Here is a 21,398-nt window from a genome sequence, read left to right on the forward strand (position 1 = left end):
CAGTACTAGCTTACTCGAGTTTTAGCAGCACCCATTTTTGCTTACTCATTTGCTACAGTATAAATGGCTACTTCGCCAAGCCATTCACCGCTTCATGAGCATTGGTTAAATAGCGCAGCATCAGCTTGTCCTAGAATTTACACTCATTCTATGATATCAAGGCCGACCAATGGTCTGTTGTAGAACTAGCGCGTACCGTATCTCTTGGAATCGACAAAAACTTTTGCTGCGTTACTGTACAATTCCGCGTACTATCGGAAAATATCGGAAAATCCCCCTATCTCTTATTGGCACTCATTGTACCCCTTTTCTTCTTTATAGGTTATTCTATTCCTTGCAATTTTATTCCTGCAAGCTGGTGAACCCTACTTAACAATGACCGAGAAGTTCCAAGATCAGGCAGGGAATCATGCTGTGGTTTTTGGCTGCTCTGGGATCAATGGCTGGGCTTTAGTGAATCAACTGCTCTCGGGATATCCCTCGCCCAACACATTTTCGAAGATCACGGCCGTTGCTAATCGGCTTTTTACTTCTGAAGAGGCTAAATGGCCACGCGATGATCGTCTGCAGATCGTCTCTGGGATCGATCTCCTGGGCGGCGATGACACTACTTTGCAAAAGACCCTTTCACAAAAAGTTCTTTCAGTGGAGACAATAAGTCACGTATATTATGCTGGTAATGAACCGAAAGATTGTACCCACTCTTCCTGATCTTTACGGCGCATGCTCATTTTTGGTTGATAGCGTATCGAGCCAGTGATCATGCCGCCGAGGAATGTCGTCTTAACAAGGAGATGCTGCGTGCTGCGGTTCAATCGCTAGAGACCCTCTCCTCCAGATTAGCTTTCGTGGTCTTGATCACAGGAACAAAGGTGAAGCAGAACATATATTCAATCTGTAAAAAAAACATCCTTGAAACTGACCCTTCCCTCTTGTCTTATTAGGCATATGGTGTCTACCTCCTCGATAAGTTCCCTTTCCGAGGACAGGTGCCACTGAAAGAAGATCTCCCACGCGTCCCAGCAGAGTATGCCAAAGACCTTTTCTACTATCATGAGGTAGACCTTCTTCACGAGCTATCTGCTGGTAAACCTTGGTCATGGTGTGAAGTCCGCCCAGACGTTATTGTATGTTGTGTCACAACCCTACTGATCTAAGAAAATGTCTAACTGTGTTAGGTCGGGGTCGCTCCTTTTGGTAATGCTAACTGCATGGCTCAGACAATGGGTATTTACCTTGGACTCTACCGAGCTCTTGAAGGAGCAGGGGCTCGTGTTGCATTCCCTGGAAACGACACTACATGGCGCCTTTTGTCCACAGATTCTAACCAAGATATCATTGCCCGATTCTGCATATTTTCTTCCTTGCAGTCTCGCGAAAAGGTCCATGCACGTGCTTTCAACATCGCTGACAGTGCAACCCCTGTCTCATGGTCTGAGCGCTGGCCAATTTTGGCAGCATACTTTGGGTTGGAGGGCGTGGGGCCAGATGATGCAAGCCTACACCCCACGAAGTATATTGATCAACACCGGGACGAGCTCCAGGCTCTTTGTCGTCAGAGGGGCCTTCGTGAGGATATCATCTACAAGAGTATGCACAACACTGGGTCGCGGATGGTCAGTCTACGCCTGATGGATTTCGATCGCCCTTTCGATCTTGGTAGAGCGAGGTCTATCGGGTTTGAAGAAGTATTCACCACTAAGGAATCGTGGTATACCGCTTTTGATCGAGTGCGAGATACGAAGATCATGCTGTAGTCATACATCCATTGGGTATAGTCTATGAAGACTTTTAGTCTATTTGAAAGTATTGGATAACTTTAAGTTTAACCCCTCTATGGATATATTATGTCAGGAAAATGGTGATCAGCATCGTATTGACCCAAACGGTACCTCTGGGATTCTAGAGGATTCGATACCAGGTATTCTCGAGGCTATTTTAACCCCCTCGATCCCAGTAGATAGGAGACAGGAATCAACACTCTTTTGATCTCATCATTTTGGGTAGTTCCCCTTTTTGATTCCGTTGCGCCAATCGCCTAGTACATCCATTGTATTTCCCTAGCTATACAGGATATTCCTGTTATAAAGGTAGTCTGTATTGACGCAGCTTTCTGCGTCTTACTTACTTGCATCTTGATCATGCGAAGATCATGGCCAATGCCAAAGTACACATGCGCAATTGGCTTTATTTAGTAGTCCATGGTTAATTATGGTCTACTTTCAGTTCAAATTGAGCCTAGGAGATTCTGTCGTTCTCAATAAATTTCTACGCAGCGCCGGTTCTCTACAAGCTCCTTGAAAATACATCGACCATAACCAATCGCAGCCGGTAATATGTCTCGGAAACATAGAAAACCTCTTCCCCCGTTGTTGCCGGCTCAGCCTTTTCCTGAGCTACATGTTCAGCATGGTGATAGAATATTCTCAACCGTCAAGCCGCCGACCCTAGCGACCAATCCTTTCCATTATCTGGACTCACAGGTCCTGCCAACCTGGCCCTACCTCGATGACAGCATCTGGAAGGCTAACCGCACTGACGCTGCTTCGCTGCAACCTGGCAATCGGGCAGAGCATGGAGTCATCCAGGTCTACTACTGTTCCCCGGTTTCTCATCATCATACGCCAATCTTGCTCAGGGACCATGGCATTCCCAGCCTCTATCTTCCTCGGGAAGCAGACCACTCCCTTGAATCGACCTCCATATTTTGCCCGCCACCATTGAGGCTTTGTCAGTTGCGACGGATTGACTCGATCCCAATGTCCAATGTAGCTGAACGGCTGCCGGGTGCTGATTTCTCGACAATGCAGAATATCGACCCTGCACTGGTTTTTCCAAATACTTTTACAACTACTCCTGAGCCCTTGAGCTTTACGGCAAATCTTGGCGAGACTGCTGAAGTCCGTCCTGTCCCCGCTGATACCGGTATCTCCCCTTGGTTTCTTGATCAACCACCAGGGCACTCCCAGATAGTACATGACAAGAGCGCGTGCATAAACGATCTTTCACTGCCTGACTGTCATGTTCATGACAAGCAGCCTGATCATAAGCCGGAAGTTAAGGACCAGGAATTTGATATGCATAAGCGAAAATTCAAGTGCAACATCATTGGCTGCAGAATGGGCTTCAAGCGTCAAGACCACCTCGAGCGCCATACGAGGAGTCACTCGAAGGAAAAGCCCTATGTCTGCTGGGTGACTGGATGCCACCGTGCCTTTTCACGCCGCGACAACCTCCAAGTCCATTGTACAAAGACACATGCGAGACCGGGTGGTCGCAACCGTTATGTTGCCACCCTCGACGAGACGAGCCCCGACTACGATCCAGATTTCCGTGGCCAGCTGTCGTTTGACGGGCGCCCACTCGGATTTCCAGCACCTACTTGCCCCCTATCTGAAGCTAAGCCTCAGCAACCATAACTTTGCGCAAGATTGGAAATCAATTCTGATTCTTTCAGGTAACAAACGAACGAAACTAAGTAGCCTGAGTAGATACCCTTCATCCCGGCTGGTCTCCTTCCAATGTAGCTAGGGCCAGTTCTACGGTACAACACCACGTCGCTGTGTCGACAGCTTCAAGAGTGAAGAGATGGCTGTTAGATGAAAGAGATCTCTCCCTCGAGTGCATATAAATGCCGGTGTTGTGGGATGGTAGACGGGTACATCTCACCGAGGATATCTCAGCGTTTATGGATACCCGGTGAAGCGGCCATACGGCCGACGGTGACATTTCGTTTATCCTGGTGAAAGATCAACGCTTCACGAAGACTTAGTAAATTAGCCGTTTGATTTATTGGTCCTCTGTCTGCCACATTGGAAAGAATGATTGGCCGCCGCCATTATATTAAACCTCCAGCAACCCGTCACTGCCAGTTCAAACGCTGCTGCCACTTCCACCACAACTACTATACCGGGAAACTTCCGAAGCAGATAGACAAACCTGGTCAAGGTGATTCGCATAACTTTACTCCACCGCATGCCTGTGCTCACAACAGACTAGATATCGACTTCGATCTGGACCTTCACGCAATATGGCGAGAATCCTCTTGTATACCGGCGCCGCCTCCTTGTCTTTGCGCAGATCACGAAGATATTGCGCTAGACTTTCCGAATGGATTAAAGTCTGTAGCACACGAGGGACAAGGATCCCCCTTGGTGGAATGCTTCTTCCACCCCAACAACGATAACCAGTCGGGCTTCAAGTGGACGGGTCCAGATCCTCTGTCGTTCGCCACTCAAGCTGATGACCTTTTCCTTTACATGTCAGCTTTCTTTCTTTTTGAAGAGGTCTACTGGGTGGAGTTGAGGCTTGCAAGATTTGATCACTTAACCGGCGAGACAGTGGGTGAGCATCTGTTCTTCCTGCCCCGTGTTGAAACGGCCATGGGGAATCTATGCCGGGTGCGTCGACAGATCCTGGACATCATATCACTAGTCACTGTAGGAGCGATACGTCCTTCCTTCCGATTGTCTTTGTGGCCGCGCACAGAACCTCTACCGTTTTCCGGTCACTCTACTCTGTCCCCGCTAGCGACACTACCCACGACGCCATCCCTGGATCCATCGTTCTTTGTACATAATCTCCTGGAAAACTACAAATGAATGTGACGCACGCATGTGACTGTACTTGTGTTTCCATTGTTTTCTGAACGTCCGCAAGGTCGTCAATTGTCAGGTAATGGCAATGTGCTTTGTACGACATTCTCTAAATAAAACAAAGCCTCGTCAAAGGATTGACACTACGTTTGAGTGCGGGCTTCACTTGTTCTCTGTTTGGTTCATTACATGGCAGTAAAGAATACATGGCACACTTCCCACTGGCAACCCCTCACTCGGTTCTTTTGGCATCCACCAACATGCCCAGACTACTTTTCGAGCATTGATTCCAGCCATTGAGCACGACAGTCATTCGTTCCCACGATGATTCCAAAGCTTGCTCAAAGGAAAGCAGTCGTAATCGCTGCTCATCATGAGGAAGCTGAGGTCCATTCCTCTCTTTGCTCGGGTTATTGCTAGCCTCCTTCGAGAATTGACTCTTCTGGTCGACATCCTCGCCACTGAGGTGCCTAGGCATACATGATGCACATAGACGTCGATAGAGCCCCACGGACCGAGCCGCTTGAAATGCTAGTTTCGGATCGTCGCGATCGAGATTTGCTAGTGTCGCCAAGATGGGTTGAAAGTGCTCGATCGTCAGGGTTTCTTTCTGGTTGGTTTCCAGCTACGGGAGGGAGAATGCCAGTAGTCAGCCAAAAGACCTGATACTGTATGGGATGCACCTAACTTACCTGTCGTGGCTTGGGATCAGAAGCGTCCTTTGGGTAGCCTTTATCAACCTGAATTGGCAGTCCACTCGGCCGATGATCTCCTTCACTATTTTGGTCCAGTACGTTCCTTGGAGCATCCATTTCGTGATAGGCAAAGAAATGATTTCAAAGAAATTAGTCTGCACAGGATGATAGCCTCTCTTATAGTCCACCTGGAGACACGTAGTCACCTTGTTAGTGTTACGACAGAGGTATGGGTCTCAACGCAGTCGTTTATTTGATTCTGATGGCTATTTGGTATTTACGGTCGTTGAGCACCCCTATTCCCATGCTGATAAATATGTTAGTAGCCAAATAAGTTGTTCAAGCAGCGTTGAATCATGTCACGCAACTTCAATGACTACATAAATTCAAAGCCCTATATTTCTCAATTTGAAAGCATTTGGCTGGCCACGACCGGTGAGCAACAACTGATACAGCCATGTCAGCGACTGGTGAAAGACTAGGAATTCCGTATCAAGCCGAGCACTCGTGTCTGCTTGATTCCTAGTTGTCAGCGGCAAAATCCCGGATTGAACTAGCCTCACAGGATGTGCCTGGTCAGCGTTGATTCAACGACCATCTCGCCTCACAAACAGGCGTCTTTATATGTCGTTCATGTATTTTTTTCAACAGTCCAGGATCACGTTGAAATCAAACCGTGCGCAGCAAATGGCAAGACTTCGTTTTCGATAGCATTTGTTAAGGGAGGGTCAACTCAGTAACTTGGGTGGGCAAGCAGCGATGATTCAGGTATTCTAGGTTTCTGTGCGAGTTTTGCTGACTTTTTCTACCTTTTGTTTCGTCCGTGTTATTTCAATGGGCCACTCCTTCTAAAGACTGATCGATTTTCGTACTCAGTCATCGCGCTCGACAGTGGGGTTAGTGCCTCCTACTTTCGCCTCATTTTCGGCACAGAAATCCCGATCCATGCTTAGTGTGGACGACAGTTCACAAATAGTACAACAAGCTACGACAACATCCTCGCAAACAGAAGCATGTAAGACGGACATGATGTTCCCAAGCGACACACTACTCTTCTACGGTGACAGAAGCGAACAAAAAGACCTGACCGATCTCATACCCATCGAACAGCTTGGCATGGAGTTCCACCAGCACGAAAAGGGCGACTCTACCTCTCATGGCTCGACACACCCATTGCACATCAGCCAAACCAGAGACCATGGTCATCTTTGTCAACAAATGAGTTGCTCAATTCCAGGTTCGAATCATTCCGTATGGCGGCCTGTGGTCTGTTGGTTTCGATACCAGCCTATCTGGGAGCCATCGTACTCACCCTTGGAGGCTTCCCCTGGCCATTTTGACCTCGTGCCTAATTTATTCGGAACCGGTCCCTTCCCAGCCCCACAGAATACCGATGATTCGTGGATAGAGCGGCTTGGAGGGCAGCACATTGGACAAGATACGCAGGTTGCAGAGGCCTGTCAAGTCTTCCGACAATCCCCCAATCCCATCCGCACGGAAGATCCCTCCGATTTCGGTCTCGGAGATTCACAAGCAAGCACCCCAGGGCGGCAATTCAATTGCACGCTTTCGGGATGCAAGCGCCAATTCAAACGCCAAAAGACCTTGAACCGCCACCTGGCAAGCCATTCAGGAGCGAGACCTCATGTCTGCTGGGTCCTTGGGTGCCAACGCAGTTTCTCGCGGCGCGACAACCTCAATGACCACTATAAAACACACGGCAAACCCCTAGACAAGACAAGCACCGTCTATAACCCTGAGTTCTGTGGGCAGCTAACGCCTGAAGGCTGGCCACTTGACCATGCTCGCCATGACTGATCTGGTGCTTGAGATGTACAGTGGCACCAGATTTCCACTGTTCTTCCACTTTCTGTTACCAAAGATGAGAAGCAATGGTATAGGCTTCACTGCAGTTGCATATTGTCTCTTTCCTCTTGGCCTACTCGCTTTTGTGCTGTGAAGCTATGTTTCACTCAACCACAGGCCTATTACCTTTCATTGGTTATTCTAGAAATCGATTCGATATGTGTAACATTCAGATTAGAAAACGCAATACGAGAAGTCCTTACTGAAATGGAAGTTGTATGATATTCGCACCCTTGGCGGAGCTCTCTATTCTCTGACTGGAGTTGCTCGTTGTGCCAGAGAACAGCCTGGTGGTAGTGCGCGGACTTTTGTGACGTGAGGCCTCGGTGCTGCTCGAGCGTTTTGATATGAGACTCGGTGCGCTCGCGCATTAAGGGCTGCTTCAGATGGTTCTTCACACGTTTCTTCGATGACCGACCGGGAGGAGGTTAACGTTCCTACGCGACATGCTCAGTCGTTATCCGTTCAGGGACCTAGGGCCCCTATTGCCGATATTGTGGCTTATGATAAGTCCCCGAATTCGGCAAGGCTGGGCGCGACAGGGTCTGTGAATCTTTCGTGTTCGCGATGGCGGGTGTCACGTGGCGCTAGCCGAGGGCCTCGAAAGGAATAGTAACAGTAGAGCAGAGCCTGGGGAAGTGTTTCCGGCTGGACGGAGCCCACAGATCGGTTTTAATGTCAGCATCGGCATGTTATATGGTATGGTCCAGAATGAGGAGGCATGTAGAATGTGAGTTGATTAGAGACAGAGCGTCGGGTCAATGCGCGACTTGGCCGGCGTGCATCCCTACGTTTGGTTGCTGTCTCATTCACCACCAACCAACAATCAAGCTTTTATTTTTATTTTTCCTTTCGATTCGTCGTCATTCACGTCGAACTGCGAGTAGTGGTAAAAAACCTAAGGGAGAGTGGTATACTGTTATGGAAATTGGCGATATTTCTCGATATATCTTACACACAATATATCTTTGCGAGGGCCAACCAATGAATATGTTGAGATGGATGCAAGATCCATCGTATGATGCCTTGCGTTTAAGGCATCATTCTGATGCATCAATTCAGATGCCTCACATCTCTTTAGGTCAACATTGACACCTCCCAGTTCAGTACTAGTGCGACCGTATATATAGCAGATCTTTCATACTATGGAAGATCAGACTTAAACACCTCTCTGGAATAGACTGTTTGCATGCTTTATTCATCTCCTACCATTAGACATCCCAAGTTGTTGTAATTCAAAAGGAAGATTGATTCAGCTATTATTCGGTGGGAAACTTGAGACTATATATACAACGAGAAGAACAAGTTGATTTCCAATCAACTTGGTTCTTCGTATACATATCTCGGAATTAATTCCGATGGTTCGGCTTGGTTCCTGATCTGCACCAGCCTCATATCACAACACAAGTTTCAACACTCTCTTTCTCTTCCTTTTCTATATTTAGAATTCTCGTTAAATACACTCTTATTTTTATCAAGACTTAGCTCGTAATATATAAGACTAATCTTATTAAAACTATCCTTGGACCTAGGGGCCCTAGGCTATTTATAACACTAGAGGATAGGTCGGAGTAAGATCTCTAACCTAAGGGCGATTCGCCCTCGACTTAGAGATACTCCGAGGATAACTCGAGGTAGCTTCACAGACAATTCCTAAGATAAGGATAGGCGGGATAGATCCCTATAGGTCACCTGACATTATGTTCCTATATTGTTAGGAAGGTTATCCGTGACAAATACGATATATCTTATCATATTATCTCGCTTAACCCGCTATATAACTCTATAAGTAGTATAAGTATAGCTAGGAGCTAGAGTCGTAGACTCTAGCGATTAGTTCAGCATAAATCTATGCTACTGCTTTCTCCGTTTATTTCCCGAATCCACATAGAGACCGAGATCCTGAGATAGGGTCTCACACAGAGAGACCCCATTATGAATCTCCACAACAAGGAAGGTGTACCAAGAAATCCCCGAATATCACCTTAAACGTGGTAGATAGAAATTTATATCTATCTAGTTGGTAGACTTACAGAAAGATTTCGATCCCCTTGGAAAATACGAAATAGCATGCCAGTTCAATATTGCCTTAGCTAGCTTAAGGATGCTGCTTTCTATTGCGATAATCGGATCCAAAAGGACAGTATATCTGGAATTCGCCGTAGTTATCAAATCATAAAGTTGTGGGTAGGAGATTATCACGGATATTCAAGAAGGCTGGCGGCAATATCCAGTGAGTAATCCATTGTGTCCCACCACCTCCAACGAAGCGAGCGTACCACGCACCATCGTGGCCTATGAAGCCTGACGCTCAATAACTACATGATCCCCTCCCGTGATAGCAGCTTGCTCTTCGCCGCTAGATCCGCAGCGAGCTGCCTCATTGGCACAAGAGCCATAATATCAAACACGCTCAACTCTACCTGAATCTCCTTGGCGATCCAATTCCTCACCTCTACGGCAACAAGACTGTCAACACCGTACGCACTCAGTGGTTTTCCGGGGTCAACTATGCAAATAAGTCACCTCATTAGTCATGAACATAATGGAGTCACAAGCAACATCAAACAGAGCAAACTTACTGTCCACCATCGGTACCATCATAAGCTTCGCCAGCTTCTCCACCAAACTCTTATGAATAAGATCCACGGCGGCTGTCATATCTGTCATACGGGCGAGTTCTACGCCCAACGAGATCGAGGAACCCATTGCGGTATTGCCGCCCTGGGCAGTATTCAGTAGCGAGGCAAATTTCCCGTCTTGGATCCAGTACCATGCCTCAGAATACTCGTTCGTTGGAAGTCCGCACATCACTTGTGCGGGATGCGCAGGGGTGTCCTCCATGGCGATGGACATGAGGGCATGGAGGTCGCTGTTTTGCATTACTTTCAGACCCATACTCTTGACATGATCCACGTATTCGTCATGTTCCGCGACAAACCCAACACTGAGGAGGTACCCAATATCGATCGTCATCGCACGCAAGCCCTGGCTGCGCCGGAAACTGGCGAAGTAGTCTTGGAAAATATTACCCGCGCCGTAGTTGCCTTGACCGCGATGACCTATACCAATGATTAGAGTATTGTTTTAGTGGGACGGCCGGGGAAGGAAGAGTGTACGAACCCATAACACCAGCCAATGAACTTAGCATGACGAAGAAATCCAGGTCCTTGGGAAGCATGTCGTGCAAATTCCACGTTCCGTGTACTTTGGGTCCAACGGTCGTGCGGAGGTGGTCGATGGTCATGCCGTCAAATAGGGTATCCTGCGTGCATTCGAGTCAATATTTGAGAAAGGATACCGTAAAAAGCAAAGCAAGAACACTTACCCTGAGCACCATTGCTCCTGTCACACAACCACGCACTGGTGGGAGACCTTGCTCCTTACACCCGTCAAGAGCACGCTCCAGGGAAGCCCGATCTGCTACATCGCAATCAAACGCAATCGCGTTCACTCCATACGTCTCACGAAGATTCTTCATAAATGCAATATTTGCGTCACCCGTCGCTGCAGACCTGGAAAGAAAAACGAGATGCTTCGCACCCTTCTCCGCTAACCAGCGACTGATCTCCCGGCAGATACCGCCGAGACCGCCGGCGAGGATATATGTGGCTTCAGGGGTGATCCGTGCTTCTGGTACGAGCGGGATGGCAGGGACGAGGTCATTTTCATCGACACGCACCACGATTTTGCCCATATGTTTGCCGGTTTGCATGTAACGGAAGGCTTTTTCAATTTCACTGCACATGAAGAATTAGCTATCTTTCAAAGATACGAATACCACTTGTGAGAAGGGGGGTATTACGAGAATGAAAAGACTTGAACCGGCTTCACCGGCTTGATGACACGATCCTTGATCAGCTCTGCGACACTCTGGAAGAGCGCGACGGCACGAGGTGTTGGATTGTTCTCGAAGTCGATCAGGTTCACACCACAGTAGCTCTTGTTCTGTCGAAGTGTGAGCGGAAGGGTCTGAATCCGTGGATATAAAGGAGATCTCACCTCGAGGAAAGGCAACATGTCTAGCCCTGTGTTTGCAAAGAGATCCGCTTTTCCTGTGTTACAGTCAGAACCCACTCTGGCGTTGTAGGACGAACCATCACCTACCAATTTCCAAGAAACGCCCGAACTTGGCAAGACAGTTCCAGGAGAGGCGAAGTGCCTCGCCGGCTAAAGAATTCAGCACGACATCTATTCGTCAATTCCTGTTAGTGTCGATTTTTTCCCCAGCAAATATCATAATGACTGTACTGACCAACACCCGATCCATTTGTCGCTCTCATAACTCCTTTTGCAAAGCTCGTATCACGACTGCTGAAGATGTTGTCATCTGGAATACCATACTGGTCGATGAGGAGCTGTCTTTTCTCTGGGGAGCCAACTGTAGCGTAGATTTCAGCTCCGATGTGCTGGGCGACGGCAATTGCGGCTTGTCCGACACCACCAGCAGCAGCATGGATCAAGACCGTCTCGCCTGGCTGCAGTCTACCGACGGTAACTAGGGCATAGTAAGCCGTCAGGAAGATCAGTGGCATAGAAGCGGCATCTTCGAAGCTCATATCGTCTGGGATAGGAATGACACCCTGCATTGGGAACCGGACGAATGTCGCAAACGTGTTGCACGAAGATGTCATGACACGATCGCCAACGCTGATGTTGGACACGGCGGATCCCACGCGCGTCACCACTCCGCTGACATCGACGCCAAGCTTGTTCTCGTTCAGGTTGCCCAAAGCGACCAGCACATCTTTGAAATTCAGTCCCACGGCCTTCACTTGGATCTCCACCCAGTCCTCGGGTAGAGCCTCATAATACTCCATGTCTTCCTCGAACAAGAATGAATCCAGAAGACCGGGGCTTTTGATGGTAAGCTTCAACGGGCGCTGGCATGCGACAAAGTTGACCTCTTCGGGCTCACCCTTGGACTGGTACAGCCGTACGCGAGAGTCCAGTTGAGGCGCCCTTTCCACACGAGGGATGTAGACGGTCTGTCCACGTGCAGCAAACTCATGGTCAACCAAATCACCGTAACTATGGCGGACGGCGACATTGCGAATCGCCAAGGCGGAATTTGCGAGATCAACCGTAGAGTCCTGTGGGTCGATATCCAAGGTTGCGAGCAAGCAGTTTGAGTTCTCGTTGCGTATTGCTCGGGACAACCCAACCATCAAACCACCATGTGGGTTAGAACACTCCATTGCCGCTCCACCTGTCACCCACAGTGCGCCACTGGCAGTCGAGACTAACGTACGGAACTTGTTCCAGTCTTCGTCGCTGATCATTGCTAACAGAGGCTCTGCCCACTCGGACAGGCATACACAGTATTTGCCTTTGATATCAGACTCAGTCACCGAAGTCCAGTCGAAAACGGAAACCTCCAATTTGAGGTACTGGAAAGCGGTCTCAATATGTGCTGCGAGCTTGTTCGATGGATCCCCAGCTGGTTTGATAATCGCAAATGCCTGCGATGGGTTAGGCCGGCCAGATGTCTTTGTTGAGGCGAGCAAAGAAACTGGTTCTAAAGAGGTGTCACAGTCTCCTCGAACATCCAGATCAACGCCGGAGAAACCCGCCTGTTTCAAGGCCAGATCCCACTCCTCGGCATTGAGAAGAGGACCCCCCTTGCGGCCATCGTCCTCCCCGAGCCACCACCCCGGCAACGGTCCCATGATGAATCCTGAGAAAATCCGCTTGATCGTGACCTCTGATAGTACGAGCTTCCCTTCCGGCTTTAGGAGCCAGCGGCAGTGGGCCAAAGTCTCCTGTATCGACCGCGTGGCGTGCAGGACATTTGCACACACGATCAGGTCAAACGACTCGGTCTGGAACCCATGCGCCAGGGGATCCTCTTCAATATTCAGCGCCGAAAATTCTAGGATTGCTGCGTCCTCGGAGAACCGTTCCGCGGCTTTGGCCAGGAAACCAGGACTAATGTCGGTGAAGGTATAGTTTCGCGCCTTGCTTGTCCCATCGGGATTTCGCAGTCTTTCGAGGACATGGTAGGTGGTACCACCAGTTCCGGCACCGATTTCTAGGATTCGAAGACCGGGGGATTTGTCCGCGATCAGACCGACGTACTCGGCGACGTTGGTGTTAAAGCTCGCTCCGAAAGCACCACGGCTGTTGGCAATCTGGGTTAGAGCTCAACCTGTACAGCACTCAGTAGGGAATGACTTACTAAAAATCGTAAAGGAGGTCGCCTTCGAGCATCACCTGCAACGGCTCAATCTCTTGCATGAAGATCCTTTCCAAATTCTGTCCGATGCGGTCCACCATCTGCACTGTGATATCCCCCGACTTGGACAGAATGCAGCTATCTCGCGCCTCCTGGATTGCTGCGTTTAGACTGGCGGCAGGGGGTGGGCAATGGGGGGAATTGCTGGATGATATCCTGCATCCATTCATAGTAGAGTTTGAAGAAACCTGACTGGGTCACGAAATCCACTCCCTTGTTAGATTGGAACCAGTCCAGGATGTGGTGAATGTAAACGAGACAGACAAACTCTAACTTGTCCAAAACAGAATCGTCGTCGTTGTTAGGAGTGGTTCGTTTGTAGATCAACTCCTTGACATGTGTAGGAGTCAGGAACTCCGGGTCCTCGTGCCAGATCATGTCAAAACAACCTGCCCTGGTTTTCCAAGGATCTTGAGCAGTTTCACTTGCGCCTAGAGACGCCAGGCCCAGGCCTTCAATCAGAATCAGTGGTGTGGACCATTCCTCCGTTGACACAGCGATAGTGCTCATCCAGGTCGTGTAGCTCGTCTTCTGGGCAGCGGTGTACCCGTAGAGTTCTGTTCCAGGTGCAGATGGAATATCAGCGTTAATGAAGATCCGGTCGAACGAGAACGGCACCACCGCTTCCTGGAGAGACTGTTCTGAGCCCGCGATGGAGGGGAATAGTAGGTGTAGGATGGAGTCCAACGTGACGGGGTGAATGACGCAGGGGTACTCAAAGTTCTGCGGCATGCTGGCCTTGGTGTCGGGGATTGTGATTACTCCGTAGCTGGCCTGATCACCTGCATACAGGTCGGTGATATTGCGAAAAATCTTGCCATAATTCATGCCGATTGTCTCGACGTTGTCGTAAAGGAAGCTTCTTGCGGGTCGGGAGCATTGCTTCTTCGCTGCCTGGAAGGATGTGCGGTATCGTTTGTCCTCCAGCTCCAGCTCCTGCCTCATAGCGGGACTCAATTGAGAACGGTATGTCACAGAAATCAATCCTCTGCAGTGGGTCGTCCATGTCTTTCCGTCCTCGGAAGGAGTTGAGACTGTAAATTCGTTCAGGGTCGACGATGGCTCCGCCTTGGTCCCTGTCCGGCGAGGATGAAACTGCACCATGGTTTCAACGCCTTTGTCATCGTCCGGAACACGAAGCGCGGCTACAATGGAAACATCGCGCAGCTCATACCCAACAATCTTGTCGTTGGGGTCGGCGAGCTCGTGAGCTGCCTCGATGGCCATGACAAGCATTCCAGCCCCAGGATAGAGGATATTGCCTTGAACCTGGTGCTCGCGGATCCACGGATTCTCTGAACAGCGCAGAAAATTTCTCCAAGTTGGTTCCGAGGTTCCTGGGTTGCGATAACCCAGCAAGTCCTTCCGAGCTTGTTCACGCAGACGGTAATCGCGGCTGAGGTAGGACTCCTCCCAGAACGTGAGAGAGTGGTTGAATGGGTACGGGGGAAGATCTACCAGCATCTGTGCCTTGGGACTGACACCATTCACCTTATTCAGGTTGAAAGGGAGTCCCTTGACGTGGAGCTGGCCCATGGCGTCCAGGATGGTGCGAGTGCCTGGGTAGTTGCGGCGGAGGACGGTGACGTAGGAGAGATTGACAAACTTGTCCTGGGCCTTGAAGATATCCAGGAGGTACGATCTCAGCGCAGAGTGTGGGCCAACCTCAATGAAGATGCTGGCAAATGCCGCGCGATCATGTTGCCTCTTTGAGTCTGTAGAATGGTTGAGCAGCGACCCAACGGCTCCAACGAAGTTCACCGGCGACACGAGATTCTCTCCCCAGTATGATGGATCCAGTTCTGCACGCGTGATCAGGCAGCCTGTTACGGACGAGAACATTTCTATGCTTGGTTCTTCGGCGCCGCTCTGAGTTATCCATCCGTCCCTCAACGCGGCCTCGTACTCTTGCCGGATGAGATTCATGTGGGGGGAATGGTAGGCGACCTGCACCTCCAGCCTCTTGGCCACAATCCCCTTCACCTTCAGAATCTCTTCCAGTTCCTGCAGTGTTTTCACATCTCCGGAGACAGTGCAGGCGTTGGGACTATTGAGGCACGATACTACGGCTGTCCCGTTGAGGCCCGTGAGCTCGGAACGAATCGACTCTCCATCAGCGTTGACCGCCATCATGGTGCCATCGATATTCCTCGCCTCTGCAACGGACGTAGCGTATTTCCCTCGTAGCCAAGCTATCCGGATTGCTGTCTCTTTTGAGATGGCTCCGATGCAATATGCCGCCGCGATCTCACCACTAGAATGTCCAACCACCGCAGAGGGGCGCACATCCCAGTATTGCAAGAGGTCAACGAGCGCCACCTGAAGAGCGGTGCACACAGGCTGACTGAGCTCGGCTAGGTGCAGGCGGGATGTCTCCTTGGTCTTGTTCAATTCTTCCCGCAAGCTCCACTGGCAACCGAGTGATTGCAAGATACGCTCTGCGTCGGCCAGGCTGTCCTTGTAAACATCAAATGTAACCAGGTCTTTACCCATGGCAAACCACTGCGCACCTTGGCCGGTGAAGATGAACGCAGCCTTGGGAGTCTGGGAGTCGGATGATCGCACTGCGGCGGGTACTTCCCCAAGTGCGCCGTTGAGGGCAATCGCATCGGACGCGATCGCGTATGTCTTCCAAGGCATTATCGACCGGTGAGAGGCCAGAGTGTAGGCGAGGTTCGAGATGAAGCGGGGATCTTTCTCGTCGCGATTCTCTTCGAGGTATTCTTGTAGCTGTTTCACCGAGCGCTGGACTCCATCCTGGTCTTGGGCCGAAATGACGAGGAGGCTGGGTTTTGAGTCCGCCAGGTTCACCCCATGGTCACCATCGGACTGCTTGCTGAAGCCTCCATTCACATTCTCTGTCATATGGCCCGTGGCCTGCCCATTAGTGGTTCCATTGGAGGCTGGAGGAAGAAGCTTCGTCGTGTATCTGCCATTCAATCCCTGTCGGCTGAGGTAATGGGCTGCATCCTCGAGAATGACATGGGCATTGGCGCCACCGAACCCGAAGGAATTGATGCTTGCTCGTCGAGGACCCTCCGATGGCCACTCCGTCAGCTGCTGGGGGATCTTCACCCGGTCCGGGAGAGAGATCTGGGGATTCAGAGTCTCGAACCTATTATGTCACGTGTCAATGCCAACCCCCAGAAAAACGGTGCATTTCGTGGGACCATACCAAAGATTTTGAGGGATCAACCCTCGCTCCACCGCCAGGGCTGCCTTGATGACGCCTGCCACACCCGCCGCGCCCTCCAGGTGGCCGATGTTTGTCTTCACCGACCCAACATAGAGATCTGATGTGCGCCCAGATCCAATGCTGTTGATGATCGCGCGGGCCTCCAGCGGATCGCCCGCCTGAGTTCCCGTTCCGTGAGCCTCCACATAGCCCGTTTCTGCCGGATCGACCCCGGCCTGAGCATATGCGGTCCGGATCAGCTCCTCTTGGGCGTCGGCATTCGGCAAACTAATCCCAGGCGTCCGGCCATCTTGGTTGGCAGCGGATGCGAGCACCACCGCCCGGATCGTATCACCGTCCCTCAGCGCGGCGTCCAGAGGTTTGAGGATCGTGACGCCAATTCCTTCTCCTCGGGAGAAGCCGTTTGCTTTAGCATCCCACATTTGTGACTTGCCATCCGCCGAGAGGATCTTCGCCGCACCGAGCAGGATGCTCATGTCAGGGCCGAACATGAGATTTGCACCGCCGACCACGCTCTACGTAATAAGTCAGCGGGTGTATTCTCAACCCCAACAAAGATCTGTAGAAGTCGCTTACCATAGTCGCCTCCCCGGTTCTCAAACTCTGACAGGCCAGGTGAAACGCTGTCAAACTGGAAGAGCAGGCGGTATCGATCGTCATACTGGGTCCTTTCAAGTCGTAGAACCACGACAGCCGGTTGGACGCCAGCGACGATGATAGTCCGGTGGCATGATACATACTCGGCCCCTCGTTGTCTCTCACCTGTAACTCTTCAAAGTCTCCGGTAAAGGTGCCAATATAACACGAGGTCTTAGAACCCTTCACCGCGTCCAATGTCAAGCCGGCTAAGCACCAACCGCACGTCAGTATACCTATCTATATCTCCAACCCTACGTGCACGCCGTCTAATAGACCACGGGAAAATATGCGGAACTAACCATTCTCAAATCCCTCATATGTAACTTCCAGCAACATGCGATGTGTAGGATCCATGGCCTTGGCTTCCTTGGGTATGATAGAAAAGAACGGCGCGTCAAATGCCTTGAAGTCCGTCTTCATAAAATGAGCATGTCGTTGCTGGATGCTGCCCAGTCGGTCGGAGTTTGGGTGGTAGAAGCCGTCGACATTGTATCGGTCCTTGGGGACTTCGCACCGCGCTGAATGGCCAGCCGTCAACATCTGCCAGAAGCGTTCCGAGTTTGACGCGTCACCTGGCCCACGGAGGGCGAGGCCGACGATGGCTATGGGCATGGACGGGGTCATTGGGGACGTGTCTAGGAGCTTGCCCGGCATTTTGACGGTAACAAGGAGGTTGGCAGGCTGACTGGGTGGTAGGTAGAAAAAAGGGTAGTATGAAATGAGATGGCTCTACTTGTTCAGACTGGAACTCCTTCTGTAATACATTATAAGGTGCACCGTCTAGCAAAATATTTATAACTTTTTTACTTCATCCCCCACAGACCCATCCACCGATACCGATACAGAACTTGTCGAGATCCCTCAGAAACGAACACGGCAGAAACCGGTAGTTCGTACCGATCTTGATATCCAGGTTCAATTGGTGCTGTTTTGACAGTTGTAGGTCCCACTGTTTTATCACATGTTCGCCAACTCAAGCTGTATATTTCCCCATTTATGGGGAATGACGACGATCCAATTACGTTTCAGGAACCATCAACGCGCAGTATCAATTGGAATTGAAGGTACGAATCTGAATTTCCGACCCTACAATCAGTTCATTTCGCTGGGACTTGTATCTCCGAGCACGCCAAGACCCGTCACAATCCATGGTAATCTTTCATGACGGACTAGGCGCCGTAGGTCGTCTCCTCTGGGACGTTGCCCGGGGCCCATTCACTAGCGAATGATGCGGAAATGGTCTCAGCGCTGAACTTTCTGCTCCCGTGTCTAGTACTCAAACGGGGACATCAATCCTCCATTGGTATTATGCTGTGTATCTAGACAGACTCGGGAAACAGCCTTTCCGTTACACGTAGTCCGCTGCAGATATTAGGCGGTTATGGGTAGTCAAGCGAGATGCCTGTATCGAAGGGTTAATTAAGGTTCCTCGTGGCATCTCCTGGCATAGATGCGCTTTCAATGTCTCAAAGGGCCCAGGGACTTCAGAAGATAAGCATCTAACTGGTAGGCCCACTTAAAAAGCGAAGCTAGCCCCACCGGTTGAAATTACCATCGATTGAAAATTACAATTATCTGAAAATTACCAGTATGGAGAGAGAAATTCCCAGTTTTTGTAGCGGAGGCTGACCGAACCTTAAACGAACCTAGTGGATCCTGCGGATTTGACAAGCAATCCTGCATGATTGACAGGCGAATAAGCTCATCTATCTCTTACAGGAATCTGAGACAGGTGGGAGAGCAAAAGGTCGGGAGCCTTCGAATAGCAAGAAGCCTCATCCGCACGGTTAGAGGTGCGCACTCATGCAGACTTGAATCACTTGATTCATGTCCTTCTGTCGGACTTTCGCAGAGTAGGTCACCTAAACGCCCCCATCGCGAAGTAAGCTTGTTTCAGCGCCCCACATTTAGGCATGCATCCCGCAGATACTTTCCTCTCTCGATTCCCCTGTTTCTTACTGTCAACTTCGCGGCGTCGAGAAACGCGAAGTTCCGGGTTGCAGCGGTAGCCTATCGATTAATGCATGCACCCAGACGAGGCAGAGGGCGGGGAAAGGGGTCTGAGGCGTCAGTAGTCTTAAAAGATATTCACTATCTTGCGTGCGTCCACAACTTCTTCCCATCTACTCTCCTAAAAAAAGGTTACCGCAATAGCTCTGGCCATACAGTATGACGGATTTTACGCTAGATGATAAAGACAAACGCTCTCTCCAAAACTCCATTCACTCCGAGCTATCTTCTCTTCTCTCCCCAAGAGCTGTGATTGCACTACCGCCGTCCCAGGAGTTTGAGAGCGTCAATCTACGATTCACCGAGTACGGTCGTCCGGTATAGTAATAGCCAGATATATATACCAGAGAATATATTGACGGCTGACTGTTCTCCCCTTTCTCGTAGACCTACTTGCTTGCCGTCCGTCCCGCATGCGAAGATGACGTCGTCCGCACCGTTAATTTTACGCGAGAGAAGGGAATCCCATTTGCCCCGCGCTCCGGGCATCACTGCATCACAACGAGCATGAGGCGACTTCGAAATGGCATCGTGATCGACATGCGCCCTCTAAAGCATATGACTTTCAATGCTGAACAGCGCCTGGTCACCGTCGGCGGGGGTACGATCATGGATGACTTCACACGATACGTGCATGGCCTCGGGATGGAAGTGAGTAAGTTGGTCGTATCTTCCACTCTAGCCAACACAACCCCAGAGAATGAGATAATAACCACATAGGCAGCCGTTGGCTCCTGTCCAACAACAGGCGTAATCGGAGTCGCATTCGGGGCCGGTCTGGGCAGACTGCAAGGGAAATACGGCTATCTGAATGATAACCTCGTGTCTTGTAAGCTACTCCTAGGCAACGGGTCTATCGTCACGGTTTCCGAATCCTCAAATTCGGATCTCTTTTGGGGGCTTCGTGGGGCGGGACATAACTTTGGTATTGCGCTGGAGGCGACGTTCCGCGTCTATCCACAGACTAATTCAGGGATCCATTACTCTTGGGATCTGGAGTATCGACTGGAACAATGTGAGGAGGTCTTCCGAGTCTTGAACGAGGTACATACTGTGATGCCGCCGGAGCTGGCGATCTTTGTAGTGTGGAAACGCGAGTCGGGTGGAGAGTCGGTATGTGCAGTGTCTCCCCTCTCCATTTACCGTCCTCACGTAGTGACGTTTCGGACGTTTTTACGATTTTTTTAACTGGTATACCATATACGCAGCATCTAATCCTCGTCAACCTTGTCTACTCTGGCCCCGAACGCGACTCTATGCCCTGGGTCGCTCACTTCTCGAACCTCAATCCCGTCCGCTCCACCAAGGTTACCGCCACTTGGGACGAGCTGCCCTGGATCACCTATGGTGCCCAAAACAAGCTGCTCAGTAAACCGGAGGTCTGGAAACTGGCTCCAAACAAAATGATGAGTGCCGTTAGCGTGAAATCCTTTGAACTGGTAACGACAAGGGCCTTTTTGAGTCCGTCAAGGAGATGAATGAGCGCTTTGCGGGAAAAGGCTGGTTTGGAGCAATGTTCGAGAGTCTGCCGCATCACCGGACGAGGGATATTGAGGATGACGCGACGGCCTTTCCGTGGCGGCATGGGACCAATCATCACTTGTAAGCGTCGATTAACACCCTCAAACCTAAAAGCATCCGCAAATCCATATTGGAGAGAAGTGAGGGCGACTAATCGTTGATAGGATGATCACGGCCACGCCCAAGAGTACCCAGGACAGTGAGATCTTCGAAGCATGGCTAGAGAAGTGGAAGCTTGCCTTCATAGGAATCTCGGGATATGGGCGGTTGCAGCAGTATGTGAATTATGGAAATACGACGCTGAAAGCAGACCCAGTGCAGGCACTCTACGGGTATGAGCCGTGGAGGCTACAGAGACTACGGGAGTTGAAGCAGCGATATGATCCTGACAGACTGTTCTCTTGGTACCAGCCTTTTGACTCAATGCACTCTTAGCCACCTGTATGCATTCCTGACCTGTATGACCTATAATTCTATTCTAGCCCCTGCATAGTTGGTTGGTGTGTAGATACAGTGGTGTATCATAAGTATTTGACCTCTGGTGCTTTGACCTAAGACCCACTTTTTATACTGCCGTGCAGAAACCTCAGAAACTTCAGTTTCAGTCTAATATGTAGCTAGTAGGGTATCTGTTGGTATCG

The 21,398-nt window shown here is 50.3% G+C and overlaps 3 protein-coding genes across 3 annotated transcripts; 2 read left to right on the forward strand and 1 right to left on the reverse strand.

Annotated features, from left to right (window-relative positions):
• Window positions 1-375: 375 nt before the first annotated feature.
• N7446_012166 (SDR family oxidoreductase) lies at window positions 376-1,757 on the forward strand (the record flags this gene model as incomplete). Its single annotated transcript, XM_058520908.1, has 4 exons — window positions 376-676; window positions 745-872; window positions 945-1,127; window positions 1,179-1,757. 4 exons carry the CDS (start codon window positions 376-378, stop codon window positions 1,755-1,757), a joined length of 1,191 nt encoding a protein of 396 aa, XP_058366274.1.
• A 7,717-nt stretch (window positions 1,758-9,474) lies between these two features.
• On the reverse strand, window positions 9,475-17,880 carry N7446_012167 (type I polyketide synthase; the record flags this gene model as incomplete). Its single annotated transcript, XM_058520909.1, has 13 exons — window positions 9,475-9,665; window positions 9,739-10,218; window positions 10,280-10,421; window positions 10,485-10,896; window positions 10,962-11,104; window positions 11,159-11,211; window positions 11,264-11,347; window positions 11,412-13,276; window positions 13,335-13,547; window positions 13,621-16,506; window positions 16,567-17,102; window positions 17,164-17,432; window positions 17,526-17,880. The coding sequence occupies 13 exons, from the start codon at window positions 17,878-17,880 to the stop codon at window positions 9,475-9,477; spliced, it is 7,629 nt and encodes a 2,542-aa protein (XP_058366275.1).
• A 1,515-nt stretch (window positions 17,881-19,395) lies between these two features.
• N7446_012168 (FAD-binding oxidoreductase) lies at window positions 19,396-21,192 on the forward strand (the record flags this gene model as incomplete). The annotated part of the gene is made up of 6 exons (XM_058520910.1): window positions 19,396-19,554; window positions 19,624-19,891; window positions 19,961-20,349; window positions 20,445-20,615; window positions 20,687-20,838; window positions 20,922-21,192. 6 exons carry the CDS (start codon window positions 19,396-19,398, stop codon window positions 21,190-21,192), a joined length of 1,410 nt encoding a protein of 469 aa, XP_058366276.1.
• Between the last annotated feature and the right edge of the window lie 206 nt (window positions 21,193-21,398).

Source organism: Penicillium canescens, assembly GCF_028828765.1.
Source record: "Penicillium canescens strain IBT 15451 chromosome Unknown utg000010l_segment0_segment0, whole genome shotgun sequence".
Taxonomy (NCBI): Eukaryota; Fungi; Ascomycota; class Eurotiomycetes; order Eurotiales; family Aspergillaceae; genus Penicillium; species Penicillium canescens.